The sequence below is a fragment of the Cyprinodon tularosa genome, unplaced genomic scaffold (assembly GCF_016077235.1).
Source record: "Cyprinodon tularosa strain WSP-4 unplaced genomic scaffold, ASM1607723v1 ctg113, whole genome shotgun sequence".
Classification (NCBI taxonomy): Eukaryota; Metazoa; Chordata; class Actinopteri; order Cyprinodontiformes; family Cyprinodontidae; genus Cyprinodon; species Cyprinodon tularosa.
The window spans coordinates 428,960-444,021 of record NW_024037926.1 but is presented as its reverse complement, the minus strand read 5'-3'; the positions used below and the strand labels follow the sequence as shown (position 1 = coordinate 444,021).

At 35.9% G+C, this 15,062-nt stretch overlaps 1 protein-coding gene across 1 annotated transcript in view; it reads right to left on the bottom strand.

Annotated features, from left to right (window-relative positions):
* The window catches only part of LOC119794391 (astrotactin-2-like), a 425,475-nt gene continuing 410,413 nt past the window's right edge, over positions 1-15,062 (bottom strand). Inside the window, exons 21-23 of the mRNA XM_038301931.1 lie at positions 7,516-7,616; positions 4,501-4,684; positions 1-1,282 (exon numbers count right to left, since the gene is read on the bottom strand). Coding sequence (XP_038157859.1) covers positions 1,045-1,282; positions 4,501-4,684; positions 7,516-7,616 — 523 coding nt within the window. The 3' untranslated portion in view covers positions 1-1,044. The remainder of the gene's footprint in view (positions 1,283-4,500; positions 4,685-7,515; positions 7,617-15,062) is intronic.

Here is a 15,062-nt window from a genome sequence, read left to right as displayed (position 1 = left end):
TATATATATATATATATATATATATTTGTTGCAAAGCATTAGGTATTTCTACACACACCTCAGGTTATCCTCTTATAGGCACAGCATGGCAGAAGCGGAGGCTACCAAGAGGAGGGTAGTTAATCAGTTCAAGCACTTCAAACTACTGAAGCTTCAGTTACATACATAAGACTTCAGTAGCTTTATTGTATTAATGTTGAGTAATAATTACCTGCATCTGATGGAAACTGTATATGGAGATTTGTGATCATTATCATAACAAAAATCTTGATGAAGATCCTCTGACACAGTCACTATCTAAAAACATGTGGTTTGAAATAAAAAAATGACAATGTTGTTCCTATAATATAATCTAATACAACAATCTCAGAATGTCTTTGTTTTTATACCAATAACCTTTCTATGCATAATTTTCTCCTGCTTCAAAATGTTCAACTGCAAGCCTAAAATAATCTATTAAAGTTTAATAATAAATATCTGCATACTCACACGATTGTGAATTCCTCCTGCAAATCATCATGATTCTTAATGTGAAATAAAAAAAATAAATATGTTACATGGCTTTCATACAAGTCAGCTTTTCCTTTTTAATGAAAGTAACAAAGGCAAATAAGTTACAGAATCATTATATATTTTGTTTTTCAGTGTCCAAGGTAAGCACCAAAAATGAACTATGCTCTTACATTCAAGGGTTTACGCCAACCTTTTTTTTATGCTTTTAAATTACTTTCAATTTTACATGTGTATCCAGCAGTTTTCCATTGTTCTGCAGATTCACTGGCATTCTTTAGCTAAAAAGCATGTCCCCTCCATTGCCTTTTCCTTAATTTCTGACTTCTTATAAAAGTACGCCAGACAAAAATAAGTTTTTGGTAGGTTTAACGAGACCACCAGTGAATTCTGAGTTTTTTTAGGACTCTCCTGATGTATTTAAATGCACCAGTCATGTGAGAGACAGTTGCTGCAAAGCATACCCATGAGGTCAAACAATCAACGACGTCCTTATGCAGAAAAAAGATGTGTGCTCATCTCTTCATTTCTTTCTCACCGGAGTTTGGTGTTACTGTAAGTGTTACGCTGTAAAGAAAGAAGCTTTTCCATGCACAACGCACGCCTGTCATGTAAGGAACCATGCCATACGTTGTCTGGAGGTCCCCCCTCTTCACTCCGGCAGTAGATATATGCCAGTGTGTCAGTGCGACTCTGAATGTGAGTACTGCGAAGAAGGGATCTGCAGAAGACGCTGATCGTCTCCACCCTACGAAGTACCAGGTTTGCTTTTCTAAAAAAAAAGAACAAAAATATTCATATCACATTATTATACATACATGATTAGAATTTTTGATATTTCAAATTTTCCTATGTTTATGTGTAGATCGTTAATTAACTAAACAGCTTATTGGAAAATAATAATCATTAAAAGAGGAAGAAGATGATTAACCAGAAGAAGTTCTAAAGAACGCATTTTTTAAATTTTATAATATGCAGAGACAATATGCATGATAAAAACTTAATCATTTCAGCAAAAAAGGAGAACATAGATATAATATTGAAAGAAGAGTTCTAACAACTATTTTAAATAATATAAAAAAAACATCATGTGACATTAAAATGATTAGGCTAAAAATGAAAAAAAAAAGCCTTTTCCTTATTTTCTGACACCTTATAACTAAGAAATAAGCCTAAACAGGGACCTATCATGGGTTTATGTCTAATGAAAACACACAGTATTTTGTTATATTTTAATTCATGGTTAGATTTCTCTTTTCCTATATGTAATATTTAACTCACCCAGATGTAAAAGAATAACCTCACTCTTAGACAAATGTTAGAAAATACCACCAAACTAAGGGGTAGGGCTTGTGGAGGTTAATTAGGGGTGAGGTTGGGATGAGGTAAGGTGGCAGATAGCTCAATTTTACATATTGAAGCCTAGAGTCAGTAGAGTAACATTGGATAGATCTTTTGAGGTAGAGGATTGTTTTGCCCATATTCTCACTGTAGGATGAGGGGTACTTTCTATAGCCCAGTGGACCAGAGCTCTGTAAGTTAGAGCTGCTGGCTCAGGAAACTGACTTAATGATGTAGTGGAGGACAGGAGGACTTTCTACAGGAATGTACATGAATGAAAATGTCATGAGCATGTATTATTGATTATGTATAATTGCCTGTAAACAAATAATTTATTCTCTTTGTTTAAAACAAAAACTCTTGCTATTGGTAAAAATGCAAATAAATCAGCAGGTCTTTAACATACACTTGAATGTTTGGGGCAAACAATGTCCAACATGTCAAACAACTGCTATGGAATCTGTATTGAAAAATGGTCACGGACAAAAAAGTGTACCGAGAATCACTTGCATATTGCATCATAGACTCCAAAGAGATTTTTTGATATCTAAAAGCAAAAAGTTTTTCAAATGAAATAGGAACCTTAAAATATACTTGTGTGCCAGGTAAACCTCTTTTCGCTTTCATCTTTTGAAGAAAATTAACAAAACTGCAAACAAATCTGCAGAACAAACCTGGTTGACCTGTTTTTACCTCTAATAAAACAAACAGCTCCACTTGTTAAATTCTTGAGATCTGTTTTAATTATTGAACTAAACAGATTTGAAATATGCTGTTCTATGAAATGTAAAGAACAGGCAGAACATGTCCTTGTTTGTTCTAAAGGGAAAGCCAATTTCCCTCAAAAACAGAATTTTAATACAACACTGTTCGTTCTCATAAGTAAAACAACAAAAATAGTGTCTGAAATAAAACAGTTGTGGACAAAAATCATGCACATCAGTCATGACTCTTAAGCTTATACTGATATCAAAAAGTACTAGATGCACAAGGAGAAAGCTCAAAATACCATTATTTTGAAAAGCAGCCTCTGCTCGACATCAACATCTGTCTTTAGTTAAGCAAGCAGTTCAGACATCCTTTCACTTATTTGCTGAAATATGTGTGTGTGCATGTGTGTGCGGGTGGGGGGTGGTGGTGGGGTATTCTTTTTTCATTTCCCTTTAATTCTATGTCTGAAGTAACAGAATTCCAAACTCATTATCAAGGGACGCCAGAAATTACAAGCCCTAAAGACAGACTAAACGGATTTGTTGTTGATAAAAAAAAGTATACATAACGTAGGATTAAAAACTGAAGAGGGCATGTAAGAATTCATGTCTTACAGGAGGACTTCCAAGGATGTGGTAGAACATGTGGTAGAAAATACAATTAATGATGTTTAGAAGTATGAAAGGTGTTATATGAAAAAAGGAAAAACAGTAACCATCAGCATGTGCAAATAACAAAACAGGCTTTAGACTGCAGCAGCCGTGGACATACTGTATGTGGGGGACTCCTGGGATTCTCGGCTCTTGCAGGAGTGCTGACTTGCTTACGTTCTTCTTGGCCATTCGTTTACCTTTTAAAATGCACCACCAAAGAAGCCTTCTTGTAAATTACTGCAATGAGGGTAAACCCTGCCAACTTAAGGCAGTAAATAATCCACACTCACTCACCAAAAAGCAGCCCCCAATCCCAACCCCCATTTCCCCAATTCCGCTTTCTAGATGCTGCCCACACACATACAGAATGCACACCATTCAACAAGTCCATATTCTAGGTCCCGCTGGCCAACTTGTGTCTCCCACACCCTACACCAATCAGACAGAAGGATAAACTTCCTACAGACCAAAGTTATTTCTCAATTATTATATTATTTATAGCTGGAAAAGAGTGCTTCCAGCCAGTGGGGGTGGACAAACCAAAACACTGGGTTGTAACCTAAGATTTTGTATTGCTATCATGAGTCCTGGAGCAACTCCCTTCTCAGACTCGCATGCATGCATGCTTTTTATTTTACACTTTTCCCTATAACATCAATGTTTATATCTCATTCTTAAAAATATATAAATATTTGAATCACTTGGCCTCTATTTGTCCTTTTGTTGTAACATCTCACTATCTGTTTAAACTTCCAATGAGGATGGGCCTGTCAAGAAGACAAAAAAAAAAAAAAAAAGAAGCTCATATGTGAAGTGATGCGAGGGGAGATATTATGGTTGCAAATTACCAATTTTATTGGGAAGAAGAGGAAATGGACCTGGAAGTCTAGTTAGTGTTAGTACAGTATCACATGTACTGTTTGGCTTGGCTATCAAACCCTGTTTTGGCATTGCCATGGTGATGTGTTGAGTTACTGCAACCCTGCAATTTTTATGTGTGTGTGTTGTGGGGCGGGGGGTGGGGGGTGGGGGTTCGGGGGGGGAATTTCTGGCATGAGAATTGGATGGACGATGTGAATCTGACAGCAGGTTCCTCAGAGTGATGGTAACTGATCACCAACAGCATAGTTATCAATTATGAAAAGAGAACTTAAATAAGAGCAGATGGGGAAACACAAGTCTATTTGTTTATACCTGAACAGGATACATAGTTTTACCAACCTACTTATTAAGCAGCTTTACATAATAATAAAAAAAAGGTTTTGAAATCACAATGTCTTCTCACCTGGGACCCAGCTCATCCTCACTACGCCAGACAAAGTCCCCAAACTTCTCATAATGGGAATTGTAGTGGTGCTGGACTCTATAGAGCAGCGGAGGGGGGATCTCCATCAACATATTGTAGGCCATCTGCTGTTCTTTTCCACTGGTGTAGCCGTTGTACAAGTTGTACACCCTGTCAGCTATTTCTGAAAAGAGAAGGTTCAATGGAGTAGAAAAAGTGAATAACCATTTATCATATAGTGTGTTTTCATTTATTAATAGCATGAGTGTCTGGTTAAAAATAAAATAAAACTTCAGGTCCCATAGAAGTATTTCTTTATTGGAATTTAAAGTTGCAAACTTTGTCATATAACTCAGTAAATTAAATTGTGGACAGCTTCCATTCAAACATTTCAGACATGGATTCTATTCTTCCCATTTAGTTATGTTAGTTTTTAACAGTTGCTGCCGCCCTGATCCAGGTCCAGATGAAACTGTGATTGACCATCTTCATTGACCTATCACTATACTCTGGTCTGTTGGAGAGCAGCAATACTGGAGGAACAGCAGTGGCTGTAGGTTTTGCTCCTTTGTCCAGGAGGTCTGGAGCACTGCGGGGCAGAGCGGTGACGGAGGATGTGGGATTTTGGGGTAAGAGAACAAGCGGCGCAAGTGACGTTTAGACACTGTTGTCAGACAACATGCGGAATTTTATAAATGTTTTTAACCAGGAGTAAGAAATTCAAATATTAAAACCATATTTCAACTTAAACAGGCTGTTCATCAGCTAATTAAAAAAACAAACAAAGGTACACATGTCAAATAAAATGTTTAGACATGCTTGATGTAAGTGTTTACAAATGGTCCCAAAATATTACTCCCTGTACTGAAGATGGCATCATAAATGGCATTTGTGGTTTGGAATTGATGTCTATTTTGGAAACTGCCCTTGCCATCATGAAACATCTGCAAATCAATTTGTATGAGAAGAGGGATGCTCTAAAATAAGAACATATTTCTCCAAGAAGTTCCTTTGTTTGACAAAAAATGAAAAAAGACCTAGTTATCACTGCACTGATGAAGAGAAGAGTCATAACAGGCTCCTCTCCTCTGTGACACACCAAAAACCTTCCCATGCCAGTGATATGCAATTAAACTGATTTGATTATTAGTATTATTAATAGTTATATCTGGAAATTATAATTAATAATGTATTATTCTAATCAAAGTTAACCAGTAATGAAAAAAATATGTAGATGATTTGGTTAACAGGCTACTAGCTTTTAATTATTGTCTTGTTTGTAAGAGGCTTAACTTAAGGCCTTTCTTTATATAGAAACAGCAGTCTTTCTTGAAATGACAGAAACATTTGAACAAACATTTGGAACAGCTGTTGCTCTCTGAACAGTTGTTAACACACCTCAAGTGAATTTTTTTAGTCTAAACATTTAAGTGGGGGAATTGTGCTTTGGTGACTGTGTGGAGAAAAACAACGCCTCAATGGAGGGCCCTTGCTCCAGCCTGTGTGGCAGGGGTAGCAGAATAAGTCAGCACAGCACCTCAGTCTGCTTCTTCCTCTGCTGGAATTTCTCTTGTATGTCGTTGAGAGACTGCCCAAACAGCCCCTAAACTGCCAATGGTTTGTCAAGGTAAACCGCTCTGTCCCTGACAGAGTGTGAGGTTTCGCAGTAGCGGCAGCAGCCTGATCCAGCGAAGACTTGTCCTCAGACTCATCTTGAATGTCTATGACAATGTCCAACAAGTTGCTGCCACCCTGATCCAGGTCCAGATGAAACAGTGACTGAGCATCTTCATTGTCAGCCAACCTATAACTATACTCTGGTCTGGCCAGCTAGGAACAAGGACATCGAACAAAGGGTTGTCTTTGTTAATAATGGACAAAACCGGGATTTCCAACCAAGAGAGCAATAATGAACCGTGAGAGAGCAGCCTCTCCCAGACCTTTTTCCAAAAACATATCCCTTCTCTCCAGGGTAGAGCAACGAACCTGGCGACAGAACTTACATTCTTCGGGCTCCCCCAAAGCTTTGCAAGCGAGAGTGATCCACAGACACAAGCGACAGGCTTTGTGCTGGTCCTTGTCACGAATTGAGAAGCAACAGCCATGAGGACAGGGGTGAATGGAAGACTTTGGCTTTATTTCTGTTAGCGTCATACTTATCCGGGACAACAAAGTAAGAAAGGTATACTTGAACAGCAGTGCCTAACTCCAAAAAATATGTCAAACTAATTTGAAGTAGCCTCAAATATAACAGAGCAAGCAACAGCAGCAAGCTAGCCTGAATCAAAGAGGTTTTCTGTGCGAGGTGAAGAGCATAAGAACTGAGTAAAGGCTGTTATTAAGGACACATATATATTGAAAACTGAGCAGTTTCTTGTCAAAAACAAACTTGAGATGTCTATTCAGGTTTCTTAGTTATTGTCAATTGGACTACTGCCTCTTTAATATTTTTAAACAAGAAGAAGCTTGATTATCCACAGACTGTTAATAATTAGGGCTAGAAGGTTGTTAATCAACATAAGTAAACAATCACACATCACACCAGCTTTAGCTTCCTTGCAATTTTGGAATTCCTTTAAAAATATCTAATTTTAAGTTTTAGAGCTTTGGACAAAGATAAGTCTCAAAGATAAATCACAAACTTAAAGGATCCTTACCTTTGTGACTTAATCCAGCTTCAAATATAAACCCATTAGTTGAGATCTTAAGCTCAGATGTTGCTGGTATGCTGCCGAATTTCTAATTTATAAGGGAATCTGTTGTTTGAAGTAGTTACATCTCAACTTTGCAAAGCGCTGCCCAATTTTTAACAGTGTACACTGTTGATTAATTTAAAAAGCACTCCATAAGCAGGCATTTATTCAGACTTAAGTCTATTTTCGGATCTTTTTGAATTTATGTTTTTGCATACCTATGTTTGTTTTGTTTGTAACTATGCATTTTTTTTATGTCACAAGTTAGTTATCTTCCGAAAGTTGATTATGAACACTAAAACAAATATGAAAGCAGAGGTACCTTCAGCTCGACTGTCATCCACAACTGGGCACGATGTGCGTACAGAGACAAAGCTTGACTCAGTGTGACTGCCCCGATTATCCACTGCAAGAAGCGTAAACCTTATGAAAAACACAAAAAAAAACAAATAGCCACACAATTATTTGCAAATCAAATTCCAAAAAAATCTAAAAGCTAATATCCCAGTTTTTTTATTCAAAGCTTCTTCCCAAAAAGAATTGGAAAACAATTATCTGCTAAATTTAAAATACATACTTTGCATTATGTTGTTTAGGTTTATTAAAGTACTATGATACATACATACATACATTTGAGTAATGTTCTGCTCAGAAAATATCATATCTTCCAAAACAGCATATTCCCCAACAATAAAATAATTTCTAATGAAATTACTTGCTGAAAATTACCAATTTCAATAATGGTGAATAAATGAAATTCTGTGATTTAGACAAATAAAAATGACTGAGGGATGTGTATTTGAGTCAATGAGTCAATGCAATAAACTGGTTTTCCTTAGATAGAAAACTTTGTATCAATTTGACTGTATGATCTGGTTGAACTGTAAAGTGCCTTGAGATGACATGTGTTGTGAATTTGGCGCTATATAAATAAACTGAATTGAATTGAATTGAATTGACTGTGGGTGCCTGGACAGTAAATGGAGGGATGAAATTGTAGCAGTGCGAGACAGCAGAAGTGAATTGAAGCAGAAGAAAAACTAAATCTGTAATGACACCAGTCATTTTGCCTCTAGGCTAGCGTCAAGATTTGATTTTAAACTTTAAAATCCTATCTCATATATGTCAGACTTAGCACATGTAGGCCAAATCAAGCCCACCATGACCATCAGACCTTAAGAGAATGCAAAGAGGTAAGACTGTCACAGAGACATTTACCACTAACTACGCCATGCCAAGTTTAAACCACCCATATCCTGTCCATGTTTGTGAGAACTTACCTGTGTGAACAGATGTTTTCAATACTGAACTTAAAACAAGCCCAAACAGAGGTCCTGCCTTACCAATGATTTTGGTGCAGACACCATTGTCACCTTCTTTGAACACTAGAATCAGGCATGTGAAGCAATTTTCTGAGCTGATTAACAGGAATGTCCAGCTACTCAATACCAATACCTACTCAAAAGTGATGAACACACAAAACATAATATTTTCCAAGGGGGCTTGCATAGCTCCGACCGAAATAGAGCCCAGGTCTATTTTAGTCTGACTACGCAGAAATTCAGCAGGAATTTCATGGGTTTATAGGAAGAGAGACACAGTTGCAGAGTAAAACACATCCTCCTTGGGGGAAATATGGAGTAAAGTCTCTTAATTACAATGGAAAACAGCCAGGCTTGTCCTGTTTGGAATCACATACAGCTCAGGCACGATGGTGCAGACTGGGACGTTCAAACTAAAAAATATTTCAATAAACATAAAATAATATATATGAAATAAATAGTTCAGGAGGACAGAGAATGGATTAAGTAAAACAGGGATCCTCTTTAAGTTAGACCAACATGATATACATTGCATTTTATCTAAATTATATAATTAATATCTCTGTTTTCCTTGATATAAAATTGTCGCTAAGAGAAGAATATACCCTTTTTTAAATAGGTAAATAACATTTTAGTTCAGTTGGTATGGTATATATGAAAGATTAATGAAGACTCGAATCAGGCCATGTCATTTACTTATTCACTTCTTGTTTATAATGTCTCTATTGCAATTTAAATTCAGAGCAATGACATTCTGTACAGTAAGTTAGTCACTTACAGTTAGTTAATTAGGTAATCAGATTATGTAATATGTGCAAACCAAGATAAATGTAAAGAAAAAAGAAATACAAAAAAATAAACAATGTAAAAAATCAGCAACAGGTTAAAACATTGTTCAGCGGAAAAAAAGACTGGTGGAACTAATTTGGCCTTCCCAAACCTCAATGTATGCATCACATAAGTGCTTTACCAAGTGGTCATCATCATTATAGCTTCCTTAGTTATGAAATGCCGAGATGATATTAAGGATGGAGAGGAATCAGTTAAACTAAAAATGAAAATGTCTTATTTTAGGAACCATGTATTTGGTTTAAAACTTGACTTTGCTGAAATTACATGTATTTATGAGCTAGTTAGTTTCATGACAGCCATTGACCCCAAACTACCTGACAAGTTCACAGGTTATATTTCATGACTTCTCAAGAGTTGCAAGCCAGGTCAGAAGTAAGAAGATGAATTAGTGTCATATAGTGAGTTGTTTTGATTTTGGGCTGCTCAGGCAGCAAGAAGGTTTCGGGTTCGATTTCCTGGCCCGGGGTCTTTCTGCATGGAGTTTGCATGTTCTTCCTGTGCATGCGTGAGTTCTCTCTGGGTACAGTCTAAAAACATGACTGTTAGGTTAATTGGCTTCTCTAAATTATCCTTAGGCGTGAGTGTGTGCCTGAATGGTTGTTTGTCCTGTTTGTCTCTGTGTTGCCTGGCAACGTGTCCAAGGTTTACCCAATCTCTCGCCCGTAGACAACACCCCTCGCGATAAGCGTCACGGAAAATGGATGGATGGATGTATAGTGAGTTGTTCGTTTTTATTGACATTATTTTGACTTCTTACTCTTTGGATGTGTTGTTTAAGATATATATATATATATATATATATATATATACATATATTATTTTTTTTTTCTGCTTAACATTCTGTGATATCAATTATATGTCTGCTTATCAAGTATTATTGTAGGAAGTGATAGATAACACTGAAATGATTAAAAACGTTCAACAGGAGAATCAGTTCAGAAACACACCATTTCTAAAAAAAAAAACACGATTGATATATCACCCTGAAATTACAATAACAAGTCAACTGGTGTATTGTGGATAACAAAGTAAAAACAGCTTTTAAAAAGAGGAACTCTTCATAAAATAAAGATCATTATGAACATCCAGAGCATATCACACAACCTTTCTTTGATCCTTTCCATCTACAGCTATCAACATCTCCAAAAACTTGTTTGGTAAACCACTATTATATGGGTTACAACATTTCCCTTAAGTATTAAGAAAGTATTTTTAAACCTCATTGAACTTGATGATTTGTTAAAACAGATTAACTTCTTGATGCAGAAAAACAGAAAGGGCAGGTTAAAATGAGCTCAATATTATACATTTTCTATAACTATTTCTAGATAAATAACATTTCTTATCCCATTAAAATGTTAATAATTTTTAAAAATCAGGCATCAGAGGAAGAAAACATGAGTATATAGAAACAGCAGTTTTTAAATGTGATTTCATTTATTAGGTAAACATCTGAACCAAACTAGGCCTAAATTGAATTCTTTAATCAGTTTGTTTCTTTCAAGAAATAAACTAATATAACAACAATACACACACTCCTTCCATGAAAAGGAGCAGAAATAAGAACAATCTTATACGTGCCCCTTAATTCACTTTACAACTGCGCATCAGTTTTTTTTTTTTTTTAGTATTTACATTGATCTTTTCTTGGTTATCCACATTGACTATGATTCAATTCTGGTAGTAATTAGAGTATTATATGAATATTTAAATGTTGAAAACATAATACCATCATTAATTTCATGCACTAATTTACATCCCATTCTAGCAGTTTTTATTTTTTCTATTTGAATAATTTTTGAGTCTATAATTCCTGAATTAAGTCCTTTCCCAAAATCAATTGTTTTTACGGTAAAGGTTTGTTCCATAATTCGAGTTTTGATGAAAAAGTTAGTTTTTCCATAAAACCAATAATGTCCAATCTTGGCAGCATCATCCCTTATCAAGTAGTAGTTGGATGTGTTATGGTTTTTATGGTTTTAATTTGGTTACGTTTTGGTTTAAGAGCAAAAATTGCCTGTTTAAAATCATACCACAGCATGTCAATCTTTATTCGGGATTAACAATAGCTAATTTTGCTTGTAGACTTGTTAAGGTTCCTTTAATCCAAAGTTTTACTGCAAAGTCCAAGTAAGATTGAGCATAAAATGATGAACTAATAGCTGACATTTTCCTCCAAGATCTGCTAGAGAGCACAATTCATTTTTCTATCAATCACAACATTTTATCCATCTTTATCCAATACTGTGTTAAATATAATGCTTGATGTTTATGAAGCACATCTCCAAAAATATTAACATGTGTCTCTTTATCCAGACCAACTTTTCCCAAAAGAGTTAGGAATCATGGACATCTTTTTAGCAAAAGGAAATGGGTGAGCGTGTTGTTACCACTCAGTTGTGGCTCTGCCCTTGGAAATTACTAAAGGAAGTCACTTTTGCCCATTGTTTGTGTTTTTTTGTGTTTATTGTGGATTCAATCAAGCCCTGTAGTGGTTTACATTATGTCACATCTTTTTTAAATTGTGAATGCCGTGCCAGAGTTGTTTAATTATTCCTTGAGTGGGGAACCCAAACTGTTTTTTTTTACTCTTTTTTTCTCTATCTGTAGGTAATGTGTCCTCACTTTGGTTTGCTACAATCAAGAAGTGCCACAAATGGGACACTTTCCAGACTGATTTGAGGCTGCTGATTTTTTCCCCCCATTTATTTTGAAATTTCTTTAGATTGTGGCCCTATGCAATACTGTTTTGTTGTGTTTTTTTTATTTATTTTTTCTTTAGTACTATATGTCTGTTTGGAGCAAGGTCTGCTTATGGAAAGGGAAAAAGATCCATCACACCGTAATAAACACAGGTAATTTATGACTGAACAAGAGGGGTATGTATCTTTTCACATGAAGCCAGTTTGGACTGGGTAGTTGTTTTCCCCCCCCTAAATAAAGTTCTTATAAAAAAAAATCTTTTTTTTTTTAAAGAAATTAAACAAAGTGGAAAAGTAAATACGGAAGAAATCCTTAACAAGGGAAATTCTTTTTTTTCACAGCACCAGGTTATATCTATAATTCTTCATTGCAAAAAAAAAAAAAATGTGCTGGTTATTTGACACCCATAGTCTACTTTTTTGTGGCACAAATGTTGCGCTATTGTGGTAAAGCTTTTTCTGTTAAGTGAAGATTTACTGGAAGTAGGGAGGACGACACAGACAGAGTGAGTGAGGGAAAGTTAGAAGGCTGGCGGGGGGTAAAAGAATCATGTTTCTGTCCACATTAACTGTTTTTCCTACTACAGGAGAAGTTTTGAGAAAGCAAATTAAGTCTTGAGAAATATTTATAACTGGTAAAGAAAAACTGTAAGCTTTGAGCAGTATTTCCACAGAGTAACCACTGTAAAAACAGCAGAAGAACACAAAGGAAACCACAAAACAAAGTGAGACAAAATGAGCTTCTCTCATGGCATTGCTGTCCTACAAACTGCTCCAAAATACAGAAAAATAAAGAAATTAAGATATATTATTGTTTATGCAAAAGTCACTTTGCCAAAAACGCCCATTCTCCTGTTAATGTGTTTTGCAATCTATTCCAATACTGTCAAATGATTGTTTTGCTTGTAACATGACCTGTTTGGGCATTGCTCACATAGTTTGTCTGGTCTTGTTATTCAGCAGAGTGGATGTGGTATTCCCCAACAACCTCAAAAAAGACGTTCAGGCCTTGCTGGCTCCTCCGCCTGGCAAAACAATGCCAGCATTTTACAGTCACACTGTTTAAATTATACGGCCACATAACGTGCAGATGGATACCCTAAGGTGGGAGAAGCAAGGAAAGCAGAACGATGACATGACAGACATTTTCTGAACAAATTTGGTCACATTTCGGGCTATTTTTGATCACTTTATGAATTTTATGTTTAAGCTTGTTGACTACACTTTTAACCTTCAAACCTCTCTAGGTGGTATTGCTATGCTTTATGAAGAGAAGTAAAGCTCTCAGAAACACATCTTGGAAAGGATGAGTTGATTGTTGACTGTTTATCCGCTGCAGATCCACCAGGTTCTGCAACAGCTTCTTCCCCACTGCCATCAGACTGTTGAACCTTTGATCCACAAACCGAACTCTGCACCTATTGCACATTATCGGGCATCAAATGCTGCTGAACGTTTAACTTTTAGCTTTTTTCAGTTCATCTCATTTCTATTCTCAACCAAAGGAAATAACGCATTTTTGCACAAATGCCTAGTTCCACTGAACCATTGCAATTTGCACACTGTTTTAATCCACTGCACTGTTTACACTTTGACCACTGCTGCACTTTTTGTATAACTCGTGTCTAACAATCTGGAAATGTATTCCATCTCATTTTAAATGTCAATGGAATGTTCATAAGCTGTATGCAACGCAATTTCGTTCTGTATGCACTCTGTGCATACAAAATGACAAATAAAGAAGTCTAAGTCTAAGTCTAATCACAATAATTAGCAATATTTTGATTTTAGTTCTGAAAATGCCACCGGTCTTCCTTCCAATTAGTATTTTGTATCTCAATTATGTACCTTATTTGTTACTCTATTGTCAAGACTGCTGGGAGAACAATAGATCAACCAACAGTCTGACGTTTTATAAGAATCTTAAATCATCAAGAAAAAGGCTAGTAAGTTATACAACCCCAATGATCAGCCACTCACATTTAGATACACTTTCCCTTGTCCATACTTCAGCTCAGCCGATTTTCGTTTATATAATCTTCTCACAAGGGTCCTTAGCTTCCAGGGGGAATTTTGATTTTGTGGATTTGCTACTGCTTTACAAAAATAAATATTAGTAATTTTTTTTTTTTTTTACATTAATTAGCAGTGCTGGGCATAGTGATCAGTAGAACAAGACAAAGGAAACGTAACAGTAAAGCAATAGTTACGATGGATCAGTTAAGGCAGTATTTTTTGGATGAAAGGAGAAGCCGAGATCGGAGATGCCTTTTCCATTACATCAGCATTTGGACACACATCAGTCGAGCCTCTTTGCAAATCAATCAAAGCAAATAGAGTTGCTGTCAGCTCACAGTATATCTCATAACTCTGAAATTCTCTAATCTGAGTGGCATCAGACTGTCGTCACAACTCAAAATAAAACTGCTTTTCCTCTCACTGTAAATTAGAAAAGACTGTCCAACTCCAAATGAGCTCAGCGGTGTATCAGCAAGGCTCGGCAGGAAAAAATAAATAATAACCACAATCTATTAAAAGCCATTCAGGTTCATATGACAAACGTTTCTAAAGAATGAGCCTTAAGAAAATTCATGTAACTGTAACTGCAGTCATACATGTACATTGCAACCAAGACTGTAACAGAGACTGTCCTTATGGGCATTTAAGGATTGGAATATGCAACGATAAGGGATACATGTTTTAAATTACACAAGGTTGTTCATTGACATTTAAATAATATGTTAGTGAAAAATCAATAGACTGACAAGAGACAGTTATGTTTTCAATCTTAATGGAATTTGTTGGTCAGACGGAGGCATGCTTTTGGTGTGTTTGTCATTTGTAGTTACAGTTGATCTATAAAAACAGCAACCCCATCTCCTTCTGACTCTTTTGAAGATTGCTAAATTTCTAATACTTGCATTGTAATGGTATCATAGGGTTTCTTTCTCTCTACTCATGTCTGTTTGGTTAAAAAAATTATCCTAACCAAA